This window comes from Micromesistius poutassou (genome assembly GCF_964030765.1).
Source record: "Micromesistius poutassou genome assembly, chromosome: 11".
Taxonomy (NCBI): Eukaryota; Metazoa; Chordata; class Actinopteri; order Gadiformes; family Gadidae; genus Micromesistius; species Micromesistius poutassou.
In genome coordinates, this window is record NC_140281.1 from 3,625,029 (window position 1) to 3,640,892 (window position 15,864).

A 15,864-nucleotide genomic window follows, 5' to 3' on the forward strand; every position below is an offset into this window, starting at 1 on the left:
GAGGGGGGGGGGGGGGGGGGGGGGGGTTGAGATCATTCAAACAAACTGACGTAAGGTTTATCACCAATATGTCCTGCTGAGGGAGAGAGAGAGAGTGAGAGAAAGAGAGAGAGAGAGAGAGGGGGGGGGGGGGGGGAAGAGGAGAGAGGGGAGAGTTAGAGAGAGTGGGAGAGAGTGGGACAGAGAGAGAGAGAGAGAGAGAGAGAGAGAGAGAGTGTATCGATCAGCCCTTCCTCCTCCTTAGAGAAGTGAGACGGTGGGTTTCGAAACGTTCTTGTTTGTCCTGTAGCTGAGAGACGCAATCACAACCTCGAGTCAACACTTGAACTTCCCTAAAGCATGAGCAGTGCTGTGCTCGGCAGACCTCGGTATGATGGAGATGTTTAGAGCCGTGTTCCTGATGGTTTTGTCCGCCGTTCCGTCCCCGGCCAGCGCGTCTCCTGTGGTGGCGGACCAGTACAGCCGGGGCATGGTGAGTGGTCAGTGATCCACCATCCCCTAAGCCCCAAATAGGCTCCGTGCACGTTTTGTTTCCATCGCTATGGGCCTTGCAATTGCATATTCTATCTACAATACTAATCTGTTTTCGTTTGCTTTGTGTTATTACTTTTTGCTGAATGTGATTAAATATTAAGGCCATTGCAGCATTAAAACAATATACCTATAACATGTACATATTGTTCTAGTAACACCGTTGGTTGTATCAGCCTACAGGCTAATTGTGATTAATTAAAGGCTTATTTTACCGTTAGTGGACTCAGGCTAAAATGGCTTATAGGGTTTAAAATTCGTTTATTTTAAGTCAATAGTTTTATAGTTGTATTTTACAGAGTTTGGTCAATGCGCGTAAAAATAAATCTTTTTTTTTCAATCTGTGATTGCGGTGATGCGGTGCTACAACCGAAACGGGTGTGTGTTAAACGACAGCCTCTTAACACCATCCGTTGCAGTGGTTGAGCTCACACCCTGCTACACCTTGATCCACCCTTCCTATCCTGTCTGTGATCGACTTTCAGAACGGATCTTCTCCCTTACTAAAGGATCGTCTTTACGCAGCAACATAGACTACAGCGAAATATAAAGGCTTTGAATGAGTAACTCCGAGGAAATAACTGAATCTTCTTCACTGTCAGCGCAAGAAACAAATACTGACAGTTATCACGTGTTCAAATTCGAGATATGTCTAGCTTTAGATAATCAAAAATACATATTTTACAATTAAAATCAGGCCTACACATTTTGACATTTATTAAGTGCCATTAGAGCCAATGTCCACATTTGATGAGGCCTATGAATGAATATTAAAATGACATTACAATATGTTGTGAATTTTCTTTTCACATTTAAATATTGACTATGAGCCTAGTGAACATGTAGCCTAATTCCTCAGAAGATTAATGTCACAGAATATAATCTATAACAGTAATGTCTACAGAGCGTGACATCATCAGGGCTCCAGCACTAAGTATTGATTGGACCGACGTGAATGTTCCAATTTACCGTCTGACTCACTGTGCTTGAGGGCTCTGTGTCAGGGAATATTCCCTGACATGGAAACCCTACTCCATAACGACCATCAGATCCAGCACCAACCATGTATTCATACTTACACCCTCATGAACCAACAATACAAAATCAGAAAATCAGCCTCATCCCTCAGACCATGAAGTCAGGGGCTGGATCAGACGTTCTCAGGTCGGGGCCTGGTTCTGTAACACGGCCCTCCTGGCGCTGGGAGACATCAGATGGGGTCTCAATTCAATTCAATTCAATTTTATTTGTATAATGGGGCTTAAAAGGGCTTAACAGGCCAAATATTTATGACACCCCGCTGACCCTAGCCCCCAAAAGGGCAAGAAAAAATCAGCAATAATCAGCAAGGAAGAAATCTTGAGGAGGAATGCAGAGTGGGGGATCCCTCCTTCCAGGGATGGTCAGGAGTGCAGTGGGTGCCATAATTGACATACATACATACTTACAGGTAAAGGTATGTATGTATGGTATGTATGTATCATCCTTATCAGTGTCAAGTTATAATCTGAGCTTTGTGGGGGTCTCAAAAATTTTAGGGGCAGAGATAAATAATAAATAATAATAAATAATAAATAAATAGCCTACCCGGTGCGCGTGCAAGTGAGAGAAAGAGAGAGAGGGGGAGACATCACTTCTCATGACTACGTGTTCCAACTCCAACACACACACACACGCACACGCACACGCACACGCACACGCACACGCACACACGCACACACACACACACACACACACACACACACAAATCAGAAAATGACTTATTTTGAAGTCATTTTCTGAGAGCCTTCAAAAAAGTAAATGCAATCATCTTACCGTTACGAAGACAGAGTAGACAAAAGTCATGCACAAACAATTCTTCTATTGAAGTCTAACGCAATACTTTGTTGTATAGCCTACTATTGTTGTTTTTAAAAGCCGCGACCGAACCGGCTTGGCAGTGTAAAAAGGCCTATGTATTAGAGCCCCCACAGATGGATGGTTTTACTGCTTTCATGGGCGCTCAGGCAGCCACTTATGGGACCTCAGCTCCCATTCAGCTCCCACGTAACTCGAACACTGCTCCTTATCCCATAGGGCTGGGCAGCTCATCCTGGTCCTGAGAAGAGCTCATGGGTGTAAAAGGGGTCTTCTAACAATTAAAGACTAATGAACTGTGATGAGTGATGTCTTGCCATATCGCCTTGATTCTTCTTCAGGGCCTTACACTATGGCCCCTAGTTCACCAGGTGGTGAACTAGGGAACTAGGGGCTTCTAACAACCAATCAAACTCACACCTGATGGTCACATGATCTAATATGACCAGAAAGCAGCTTTGCCCTCCATTGTGTTGTCCTTTCTTCAGAAGCAGCACAACACTGGCACAACACGCTTTTGGGGGCCCTACGCGCAGATTGTTGGGGGCCCCCCAGGTACTTGGGGCCCTACGCGCTCTGTGTACTCTGTGTATGGGGAGCGGCGGAGCTGTACACTGGTACTTGTGGTCAATTTCCTGTATTTACACTTACACATCTCAATCCACTATCCCGTCTCCAAAGCCTTCTCAGAGCTTCCTCAACTTCCTGACCTATTCCAGTTGGTGTAGCACATCGTACATAAGTCCCGTCTCGAATGTCTGAAGAACGTCTGTAGAACGTCTGAAGAATGTCTGAAGAACGTCTGTAGAACGTCTGAAGAATGTCTGAAGAACGTCTGTAGAACATCTGAAGAGATGAGCTGTCTCTGAGTCATGCCCTCTGTCCCCCCTCTCCTTCAGGATTGGCTGAGCAGATACGGGTACCTCCCACCTCCTGACCCTCGCACCGGCAGGATGCAGACCAGGGACGGCCTGGAGAGGGCTATACGAGTCATGCAGCGCTTCGGGGGGATCCAGGAGAGCGGCCAGCTGGGTACGTCTGGGTCTCCGTGGTCTCACCTGGTTCCTCTCAGGCTAAATTATAAGTGTCCTTGGTAAAGGGGTTATAATTTAGCCCAACACATAAATGTGTTGTTTATTCTACATGTATGTCTTGTATAATTCTACATGTATGTCTGGTATGTATGTCTAGTATAATTCTACATGTATGTCTGTTATTATTCTACTGTATGGATGGTATAATTCTACATGTATGTCTGGTATAATTCTACATGTATGTCTAGCATAAATCTACATGTATGTGTGGTATAATTCTACATGTAGGTTCTGTAGGTCCATGCATGTGTCCCATGTGCTTCCACATGCGTGTCTGTAGGGGTTAATGTGTGTAATGTGGCTTGGAGCACCCAATGAGAAGACAGTTGAGTTGGTCATTTACATTGACTCAGCCGCTAACTCATCCTTCTTCTAACCAGGTCCACAGAGCCCCCCCCCACCTCCCCCCCTCTAATATGGCACCACAAACAGAGCTATAGCACCTTCACCGCCACCATGCTCACAATGTATTTGTGGGGGTGTGTGTGAATGATGGCTGGTTGAAGCAGCCTCATCTAGCCCCAGTCAGACTGGGTGGACTCTGGGGCTGGATTAGGCTGCACACCTGTTGTTCATCCAGTAATCAGTGGGCACAGGTTGAACCAGTCAATCACCACACATACTCAGGGAGCAATCTCCTGCATGGCAGCATGAAGCACCAGCTCATCATCTGGATCATTATCAGCAAACCTTTCACAATAAACCGACTCCCCACCACGACCCTGCGCCCGGGGTTAGGAGGAGCCCAGGGAACGAGGAACACCACCTAAGTGGCTCCTCCCACAGACACAGGGATCCCGTCATGTGTGTGGCGTGTTCTCCTCCAGACACAGGGGTCCCATCATGTGTGTGGCGTGTTCTCTCCCAGACACAGGGGTCCCGTCATGTGTGTGGCGTGTTCTCCCACAGACACAGGGGTCCCGTGCAGTGCGTCGTGTGTGTGGCGTGTTCTCTCCCAGACACAGGGGTCCCGTCATGTGTGTGGCGTGTTCTCCCACAGACGCAGACACCCTGGAGCTCATGAACAAGCCCCGCTGCTCGCTGCCCGACATCGTGGGGCACGAGGACATGCTGAGGAAGAGGAGGAGGAGGAGACGCTACGCCCTGTCGGGTCTGAAGTGGGACAAGAAAGACCTGACCTGGAGGTACACACACACACGCACACACGCGCGCACGCACACACACACACACACACACACACACATAGATGGACAGGTGGACGGACGGACTGTCTAGACTATATGTCTGTCAGTCTATCAGATCGGCAGACAGACAGACAGATGGATGGATAGACAGTTGACGGGATGGATCAATAAATTGATGGTTGAATAGATGGTTGAATTGATGGATGGATAACAGATGGATAGATGATGAATGTGTGGATGGATGAATGGTTCAATAGATGGTTAACTGATGGAAGGCTGTATCGATTGAGGGGAAAGTTGGATGATGAATGAATAGACGACCAGATGGAAACTTAATATGACCAGTAAAGTGCATTTTAAAATTCATGTTGCATAGGGTCACACGCGTTTACATGACACTCAAGAAAGTCGAATTATTGGCTTAGTCCAACTATGATTGGATTATTAAGATGCATGTATACACCTTAGTTGAGCTAAAATCAAATCGAATTGGGTTACTCATAGTCGAATTAAGACCCCTAGATAATGCATTTCATAGTCGAGTTAAGTGTGCATGTACGGAGTCGAATTGGATTACGCGATGAATTGCGTTCTGCGCATGCTCGCATGGCATGCATTCATTAAAGGTGGAACCACACAGACACTACGCTTCCATTTCACCCAAGGCTGAATTAAAAGTACATGATTTTCTAAATGTGGGTCATCAACAAGGTTGTAAAGTAGTAACTTCGGGCACATCTGTCAAAATAAATGTTTTTTTCTCCCGACGTGTTTACGATCTTTATTCATTCATTGCGCCGCGGCAGTAAAGACTCCTAATGGGGTTTATCTCGCCCATGGGGTAAAAATAATTGGGGGAAATTAACTTTGGCTTTGACTATCTGGAGCCCAGATTGAAACAAACATGGAGGAGACAGCGATGTTTCAGCAGACAGTTGTCAGTTCACTTTGGGGCCATATCATTTCTCTGACACTCCATTGTTCCGACCTCTCGGTCTTATGCGGATTCCTCAGGCTGCTCTGCCGGCGTCTCAAAGCCAAAGTTAATTTCCCCCAATTCTTTTTACCCCATGGGCGAGATAAACCCCACTAAGAGTCTTTACTTGTTGTGTCTACTGAAAACATCTTTCTCGAATGCCGCCTGAGTTTGTTTGTTGCTGGTGACGTACAGAGGTCAACCGGTGGCTCTATTACCCCTAGTTGAAATGGGTATAGCGCCACCTATCTTACCGGGGCATGACACGCCTCGGCCAATGAATCGATTTACTCACCGCCATGTATACCCGGACAATTGCAGTTGCCCAATTGCGGAGCATAGTCGAACTATGGCTTTAATCGGAATAAGCTGTGCATGTAAACGTACTGATTATAAAATGATTGTATAACAGTGTCGCGTGGTCAAGGTTAAGGTTGACCGCGGCGCATTTTGTAAGACAAGATCATCACAAGATTTTATTAACATACATTCAATTGTGTTAGTGGGGAGGGCTAACGGACCCGTCAGCCGCCGCCGTCAGCGCCGCCACTATGGAAGTAAATCTGTCTCATCGGATTTTGAAAATAAAAAACCATTGAATTTTAAGCACCGATTATTTATGCATTGAAATAACGTATCTGGATTTTTTGCCACTGAATTAAAGCCATTGAATTTTTAGCTCTGAATATTTATGCATTGAAATAACGTATCTGATTTTTTTTCTTCTTAATTTAACTAAATATTAAAAAAAATTATCTAGTCTAAATTCAGATTCATAATGCTATGTATTAATTTCAACTTAAATATTTTCAACGTTGCCAAATTCAACATGCCAAATTCAGCTGCAAAATTCAATGTACGAAATTCAGCGTTAACATCGGGTACCAAAGAAAGAGCAATCGATCCCAGATGCTAGATCGCGATCAAGCAAGGAGAGCGAGCGGGAATAATAAGAGCGTCACCTGACTCTGATGCGGGAAGGCATGTGCAGAGCAGGTTTTAGCCATGTCCAACGGCAACGGCTGTGATGAAGGGTCTTTCTTTCTTGATACAAACATTAATTATAAACAGCATTTTACACAGTAGCCTATAATAGGAAATGCTCAAAGGTAAATCAACCTGTAGTTTTTTATGGGGAAAGAAGCAACAATGGTGGACCATAGCACCCTATCCATTGTATGGGATTGTAAAATGCTAAAATCAAATCAAATCAAATGTATTTATTAAGCACATTTAGGTGAGGGGGGGGGGGAGTATTTATGTGTTTGTTATAATGCACACCGGTTTTTTTTAAGTGTGTGTGTGATTGCAGGGACTTGGCTGGATTTGCATGCAGCGTAAGCGTAATTGCAGTGGGTTAAGAGCCCAATTTATTAGGGCACCAATTTGGGGCGATCCGAGGTCCCTTTGCCTACTGGAGTCTGGCCCGCTGCCCACTGTGGCACGAGAGCGCAGAGCTGACAGTATTGCGCGCGAGTGGCAACTGAAGAGGCAGCAGCCTGTAGCTCCAGTAGAAGCACGGCGTGCCTCGGGAAGAAGCGCCCGACAGCAACCTGATTTTAATTCTCATATCTCATATCGTCCTCTTATCTGTATCATGCCACACAGTGCACAATACTGTCGGCTCTGCTCGCTCACCACAGAGGCATATCAACCGTTTTGCTTCAGCCAACATGCTATTGCCCGGTCGGTGTCCAAGACGAATAGACCCATTCCGAGTGATCGATGACTATACAAACGTTACATTTTAAGATTGTGCATGTTTACGCACGTGAACCACTTCATGCCTAATGCGTGTTTACTCTTCAAACTCGTGCATGTTGTAGAAAATGTGCAACAGCGCCCCCTGGTGTCACACTTTCGGTGGGTCGCAGAATTCGTTGTAACACGCGCTCGCTCTCCTTGCTTGATCGTGATCTAGCATCCAGGATCGATTGCTCTTTCTTGGGTCCCCCGATGTTAACGCTGAATTTCGTACATTGAAGTTTTCAGTTGAATTTGGCAACGTTGCAAATATTCAAGTTGAAATGAATACATAGCATTAAGGAATAATGCCCGACGAGGTATAAAAGTATTTATAAAACGGGTGGCTTAAATCAAGCGATCTGATTGGTTCCCAACTGTTGTATATTGAGCTTATACACACAGCTATAACGCCCGTTCAGTTTACAGAGTTCAGTATCACTCTGCGCCTAACTTGAACTGTTGTTTATTTATATATAAAAGCAATAGCATAGTTCACTGAAGCCTAAAAATATGTTGATTGCTGGAGAGGGTAGATGTTGTAAAGCAATAGGCACAAGGTGAGTGAACTCGATAGTAGGCTAAATTGCCGGCAAACCAAGCTACCGTCTCTAGCCTAGCCTTCTCTCTGAAGGACGCTACAGTGTGTTGCATAGTAAACGCCGCACACTTTGCAGGCAGCCAGGAGGGACTACTTTTTTGTATTCGTTAAAAAAAATGCTTTTCCGACTTTTCCAACTCGCTTTTTCAAAATTGAGGGTGTCTATGACTTTCATTTCGCCATACTTACGTAACCGTTTTATAAAAGCAATAGATCACTTCAGTCAGTGGTATGTGCTCATTATACCACATTTAAGGGGGACAACGCCCCTTAACTGTAGTATAATGAGAACATACCACAGCCTGTCGTGATCTATTGCTTAAATATAAAAGGATTTAATCATTAACTCTAAGCCTACTTGAATGTGAGTGTCAACTTATGTATGTGAGTGATGTTTCAGAGACAGTTGTGGTTTAGCTGGTTAGGTGTGTGGGACATATTTGAATTGTTGATTTACGATGCTTTGAGCTATAGGCAAAACTGTACACAGCTCGCACAGGTGTGTGTGTGTGTGTGTGTGTGTGTGTGTGTGTGTGTGTGTGTGTGTGTGGTGTGTGTGTGTGTGTGTGTGTGTGTGTGTGTGTGTGTGTGTGTGTGTATGTGATGCCAAAATACCCCGCTCACCACTGGTATGAATCAGGCTTTGACCGATTCAAATGTGATCAACAGTTCCAATCGACCTGTCCGGCCAAAGGTCATTCGTCCTCCCGTCCATAGAACCCGTCATCCAGTCCTCCCCGTGTGTCCTTCACCCTGCTCCCTGCAGCGTCCACAGTTACCCGTCCACCCCCTCTCTGTCCGGGGAGCTGGTGGAGAGGCTCCTGGAGCAGGCCTTCAGCGCCTGGAGCTCCGTCACACCCCTGACCTTCACCCAGCTCCGGCAGGGCGACGGAGACATCAGGGTGAACTTCCTCCGCTCGCTGCACGAGGACGGCTACCCCTTCGACGGCCAGGGGGGCACCCTGGCCCACGCCTTCTTCCCGGGGACGGACCCCATGGCCGGGGACACGCACTTCGATCAGGACGAACCCTGGGGCTACTCAGGTAGGGGACTGAGGGACGGGGGAGGGGGGGAGGGAGGGAGAGACAGAGGGAAGCAGAGATGGATGACAGAATGATGGATGAATGGATCATCAAAAGATGGATAGCTCAATAGGTGAATGAGGAATTTAATAACGAGTTGAAAGATGATTACTACACCCCACCACCCGACCTTATGGTTACCACACCCCACCTTAGCCCAGTGTCAAACTCACTGAACCACTTGCTCATCTAAAGTGAAGACTTGTCAAGATCACTTGTCAAACTTGCATTTTTTGCATAATTTCCTGTTGAGGCACAGGAAGCCCAAAATAGTTAGGTAAGCTTTAAGTTTCTCCCTGCAGGCTCAGATCGCGACATCGACCTCTTCACCGTGGCGGTGCACGAGTTCGGCCATGCCCTGGGCCTCGGACATTCGTCCTCTCGGCTGTCCATCATGCAGCCGTACTACCAGGGCCCCTCGGGGGACGTCACCGCCTACCGCCTCCCTGCGGACGACCGGCAGGCCATCCAGGAGGTGTACGGTGAGTCTGGTCCTGGTCCTGGTCCTGACTTTAACCCTGACCCTAAGCCTAACCCTGACCCTAACCCTAAGCCTGACTCTGACCATAAGCCTGACCCAGAGCCTAAGCCTGACCCTAACCCTAACCCTGACTCTGACCCTAAGCCTGACCCTAACCCTGACTCTGACCCTAAGCCGGACCCTGACAGCTGATAGCTGCAAGTAATGTTAGTCAACGTAACGTTTACTAACCATACTACCATTAGACGAGAGTATCACAATCTGGACAATGAAATCGCCAGGTAGCCCAGCACGGTTATCCGTTGTCAAAACAATCGTACTAAGAATAACTTTATTGTTGAACATTGTTCTAACGATATAATGTTACCTTACGCATTCGCTCTGGTTTTTAATAAATGTACAGGTTCACCTCCACTTCGAGTTTAAGCTAAACTGCCTTGCCTATTGTTTCTAGAATGTGTCCTGCAGTCATTGACATTCCCTCATCAACCACAGGAAGTAACAGTTAATTATTGGCTGGTTTGAGGTTGAACATCAGGCTTATACTCCTCAACACAGCACAAGCACCCATCTGTTTTCTTTTATCCATGCCGTGACCACCAGACCTGCGGCCTACCGTTGGTGGCTGCAACACATGTTTCATGTATGCAACACGCATACAATGTTTGCAAACATCTCTTCCTTCCTGTTTTCTGACCAGAAATGTTGCAAAGGCATTTCACAAGTTCCCCTATTTACCCTCCAGGTGCCAGCCATGGTGAAATGCCATACCCTGACGACCCAAACCTCCCAGGACTGCCCAGCCCACCTCAGCCCCGGCCGACCAGGCAGTAAGTAGCACCTGTTTCTGGACCACACTGGGAGGGGGGGGGGGGGGCCTGATGCCCACGAGCAGCAGACCAGGATGAGGGACCTGAGCGACCCGTTGGGCCACTGTTCCCACTCACTATACGAGACACTCAGGACCTATGATGGTTGTCACACCGTGATGGCTCAGGAGCGACCCCTCCTGTCGAGGTGTCCTTGAGCAACACACCTCACCCTCACTGCTCCCGAGGTGCTGGCTGTCGCCTTGCGTGTTTGACACCGCCGTCGGTGTGAATGTGCGCATGAATGGCTGAGCGCAATACTGTAAAACGCTGGTTAGTAAGTCTCGGTAAGTCTGGTAAGTCTCGCCTCAAAGAGAGAACGACCAAATATAGCATCAGCCCAATCTTTTTACACTGTTTACACTGCCATTAATCAGTAGGCCAATAGCATCCCTTCCAGCAGTAATTGTTTTCACATTATCTGGAGCAGATGTAAGATTGCTGTTACCTTTGTAACTTCCATCCCGATAGAAGGATGATGAGGACGATAGAATTTCTTTTTTTCATATCCATTACACTCCCACTCAGTGACACCTTATCCTAATATACCTAACAGAGTTGGCCAACAGTGTGGGCTGATTGAAACTTATCTACTTTGACTCTGCTACCAGAACTGTCTGGCTCGCTGCTCACACCGCTGTCGACATCGGTGTGTCTGGGGAATTCTACTATTGGCTATTTTTATCTGCACTATGCACTCAGTGTTGGACAATCTGCTTAAAAAGTGACCAGGCTACCATTTTCTTTGCAGTGAAACTTCAATACCCCCAGAGTAAAGACAAGCAACAGCAACATGGCAAAGGATTTGGCAAGTGAAGAAAGCTTGATTGAAGCTGTTAAGTTTTTGTTAGTCTAGGGGTCTGCGACCCTCACTATCAAAAGAGCCATAGTTGGTCCTTCTCCCAGCAAATAAAGTTAATCTGGAGCAACCAAACCTATTGTACCCCTACAATGAAGATAACACAGTGTTTAAAGGAATATATACGTATATTGTCATACTATACACTCCAAATGTACACTACTTCAAGTTCCTATACGTGTCGGGAGGAATTCCATGTTTTGAACACAAATCAGGTTTGGGGAGTAGTTCCATTCGTGCTTCTGAGTGAGAATGTCCTTCTGTCAGGTTATACCTTTGAGATGAGCTGTCAGGTGAACTTACTCCTGTGAATACTGATCATTTATGTGATCGTGTGGTTCTTTGAACTCTCTTAGGGAGCGGATGGGGAGAGCGTAACTCTGTACATCTCTGTCAAACACATATCTGCATAGCAGCAAATGTCCTCCATCGGTTGACTGCTGGTTTTTGCTGCCATCCTCATGTCCTTGATGGCTTTTGCAGAGAGAGGCATATCTCTTATTTTCTGAACAACTTCACCTTTGTTTCTGAATTCCGAGAATGAATTCCGAGAACTCTGTGTGTGTGTGTGTGTGTTTGTGTCCCCTCGGCCCTGTCCCTCTGCCACCTTTCCAAATTTCGTTTTCACGTCTGAAAGTCGCAGGATTGTACGTGATTTCGCTGTCACATGGAGGTGCTGCTGTCGGCTCGCATCGATACTACAAGACCAGGAGAAGCTTCAAATGAGCCGTAAACCTGAGCATAGCCCATTGCATTGTGGGCAGCCCATGGGAATGGAAACGCAGCCACACATAAACATGTCAAACATGTGGTTGGGCCTGACTTTTCACCAGTATCATTATCATTTGATGAATGGTGTCAATGAAAAATGTTAGTGGATCAAAGGAGCAGACTGTAAGTTGAATATGTTTTAATTAAAAAAATTATTGTTGACAGTTATAGAACTTGCTGTTCTGGTCAGAGCACATTACTTCTGAACATGGGTCTTAAGAGTGGCGCCATGTTTAGATCCGTCTGGATTGGTCTTAACGCCACAGAGATCAACTTGATTCACATATATTCCAATGTTATGCCCGCTAATGATGAGTTGGTGACGTCTTCATAAAACTGTTTTTCAGAGTAAACTCGCTGTTAAAGTGAATAGTTAATGTGAATAGCTTTAATCATCTGTTGTCCTGGCTAACAGACGATGGCAGACATGTCACTGCAGGGTGACTGGTTGGTCTGGGCTTTGTGCCAGGAGAGGGAAAAGAGTCAGTGGCTTGAAGAAGAAAAGGAACCACATGTAGCATGGGACACAACGCATTGGTTACATGACTGACCTTAGTGGACTTAGCCTCTGGTTGGTATAGAAACTTGCCGTTCAAAGTTGAATCAGATACATGAAGAATATTAGCAGTTGTTCAACGGAAGATCACCTCCCTGACGTGAAGAGTCTTTACATTTATCTCCCAGGCTTACAGATATGAGTGAAGCAATATAGACACATACACAGAAAGGGGGCATACATGGTTAAAGCCAGAATAATACATCGATGACACAACTTACAGAGGCAGACATAAGAAGATGTGTGAGGGCCATGCATGCATGCGTGTCTGGCAATAAAAAAGAGAATGCTTGGCCAAGGAGCTGCCCACAGCATCCTCACATCTGCTGGTCTATTGTACAATAAGGCTCTGATCAGCACCGGCGCTCCCCATACGCAGAGTACGCAGAGTGTGTAGGGCCCCAAGTACCTGGGGGGGCCCCCCAAAATTAAGGTTGATAATTATTACAGTACAATTTTCAAAATATATAACTGAATTCCGAACAGGTCCACCATTGTTATTTCGCATCGGAGGCGGAGCACCCTTTATCAGCGCAGTCCACTTTGCAGAGGCAAAACTTCTTTGGGATCTTCCTTTAACAGTGTCCGTTCTATTCCAGCTCAGACCCCTCGTTCCTGGACCGATGCACTGGGAAATTTGACGCGGTGGCCAACATCAGAGGGGAAGTGTTCCTGTTCAGAGGTACAGTGTCGGCTAGGGCCTCCTCTCCTTCACCCATGTGAAAATGCACACCCTAAGATCTGTTCTCTGGGGCCATCAAAAGTGGAAGTGTTCACCCAGATGTTTGATGGACCCTAACCCTAATCCATGAAGGGTTGTGATGTCATCGATGGGCCAGTTTTGGAATTGCTTCTGATGGCTCACCGACCTCACAACCTGGTGGTGAAAACGGAGCCTGATAGGACCTCTCGTCAGACGGAGAGCGTTCACATTCTCTGCTCTTTTCCAGGCCGGTACTTTTGGAGAACCTCTCGAGACGGCTCGTTGATCTCGCTGAACCCAGCGCTCATCAAGAACTTCTGGATCGGCCTGCCAGCAGACGCCAGCAGGATCGACGCCGTGTACGAGAGGAAGAGCGACAGCAGCATAATCTTCTTCATCGGTGAGCGCAACCATTTTGTTTAAGTTTTGTAAATAAATAAAGGTTTTAAATGTACTTTATGACACTGATACAACCAGCAGTATGGTTGGGACTAAAAAAAATCAGGACTGAATTTGAATTTGTAAAAAATATAGATTGATTGTTGCTGATCAATAAAGTTCAGACCAGAAATACAAACAAGCTTCTGTGTCTTCCATTTTAAAAGAGTAGGCCACTACAATACTAAGGATAATGTCAGATGATAATGGTATAATAATACTTTCTTGGCCACTACAGAATAAGAAACCAGGCTGATTGATGGTATGACGATGACGTTAACCATATGAACATGTGCCGTGAAACCTAACCAGGAATGTAACAGGATATCAAGGAATGCTTCAAATGTAGATAACGTTTCAAAGATTCCCTTACCGGGATTATCAGGTTTTATTTTCTTAAACGTAGCCCCTATGTGAGTAGGCGTCAAGTCACCTTATTCTTTTGTTTTTCGATGAAGGCGTGTGTCTGCATGCTGCATTACATTTACATTTAGGGCATTTAGCAGATGCTTTTATCCAAAGCGACTTACAATAAGTACATTTGTCATAACAACAATATATGGCTGTCTGTACAGTGAGGATGTTCATAGAACCAGTGCCAAGCACTTACAATCGCTAGGTTAACCCATGCTGAGTACTATTTTTAAGCGCAAGGACGTAAAACTACAATACGTGTGTTAGAGGGGTTTGGGGGGGGTAAGGGGGGAGGCGATGCAGAGTCTAGCTGTAGCATTCTGCTAGATATAACCTTCTTAAATGCCCCTCCCGCCCAGGTGCTCAGTACTGGGTGTTCAAGGACACACAGGCCCGGGAGGGCTACCCCAGGCCCCTGTCCGAGTGGGGCATGAGGACCGGGGAGGGGGCACCCGTGGACAGGGTGGACGCCGCCTTCGTCTGGGCCCACAACGGGCAGACCTACCTGTTCAGCGGGGACCAGTTCTGGAGGTTCGACGAGAGCAGTGGGTCCCAGCAGGGGGGGATCCGGCCGCAGGAGCCGGGGTACCCCAAGAACGCCGCCCTCTGGAGGGGGGTCCCCGCCCACGTGGACGACATCATCAGCTGGGGCGACGGTAGGGCATGGCCTTCGACGGTTGGAACTGTTTTTGTCCTCGACATCAGAGCAGTGGAATCACTCCACTGCATGTCTTCTGTTCTAGGTGATGCCTACTTCTTCAAGGACAACCTCTACTGGGTTCTCAAGAAAGGCGGGATGGACAAGGATGACGTCACGCCCAGGTCCATCGCCGTTGATTGGCTGAGATGCCCGGCGCCCACCCCGACCGCAGACAGACCGCGGCCCAAGGACTGCAGCTGTGCCCTGAATGCGGCCAGGCCGCTGCTCCGTGGCAGTGGGCTGCTCCTGTTGTCTCTGGTGGGGCTGGCCTGGGAGATGGCTGGAGAGTAGAGGGCACATCCCCTGAAGGACTGAGGGAGGACCTCCAAAACGCTCTCGTGATTGGTGTCCGAGCGTTGGGTCCCATGACACGCCACCAGGTGTGATTAGCCGTTGCAAGCCGTTTTGAAAATCGGTCTCTTATGACATCACAAGTGGGCGTGTCCACCTAGATGTGTGACGGATAGATGAGCAACGTTTGCTACAGTCCACTGGGTAGGCTGGTAGACGGATCTATCCAGCGTACATCTAGGTGGACACATCCACTTGTGATTTCATTAGACAGATTTTCAAAATGGCTTATCACACTCACACCTGGTGGCGTGTCATGGGACCTTTAAAGTCACTCACACACACTCTGGTTACCTTGGTCTCACTGGTTTATGAATTTGAACTGTTTAGTTTAACGGCAGGGTTTTCTTCCTAATGGTCAGGTCTTCAGGAGCAGATCTGTTCTGAAGGTGCCGTCTACCTCGGCGGCCATCAAGGCAGCTTTTCTCAAATAATTATGAAATATTTTCAAGTATCATAAATGATGTTCACAATATACAGGGATGACCTATTTGTTTAAAGTGAGATGACCGGCTATGAATGACACACTGGCCCCTGCTGCTCATTTCTCAGGCAAGTGAAAATTAAGTAGTTATAAGTGTTTACTTTAGCATTGTGTAGAGTCTTATCCTTGCTATCTTTGTTGCATACGGGGAACAATTATTAGGGCTTGGCACTATGAACATCCTCACTGTAGCAACAGTGATAATTGT

The 15,864-nt window shown here is 46.7% G+C and overlaps 1 protein-coding gene across 1 annotated transcript; it reads left to right on the forward strand.

Moving 5' to 3' along the window:
* Window positions 1–370: 370 nt before the first annotated feature.
* Window positions 371–15,112, forward strand: mmp25b (matrix metallopeptidase 25b; the record flags this gene model as incomplete). Its single annotated transcript, XM_084475713.1, has 10 exons — window positions 371–472; window positions 3,288–3,420; window positions 4,483–4,627; window positions 8,714–8,991; window positions 9,333–9,512; window positions 10,257–10,341; window positions 13,166–13,248; window positions 13,517–13,669; window positions 14,481–14,777; window positions 14,865–15,112. 10 exons carry the CDS (start codon window positions 371–373, stop codon window positions 15,110–15,112), a joined length of 1,704 nt encoding a protein of 567 aa, XP_084331839.1.
* Window positions 15,113–15,864: the final 752 nt, after the last annotated feature.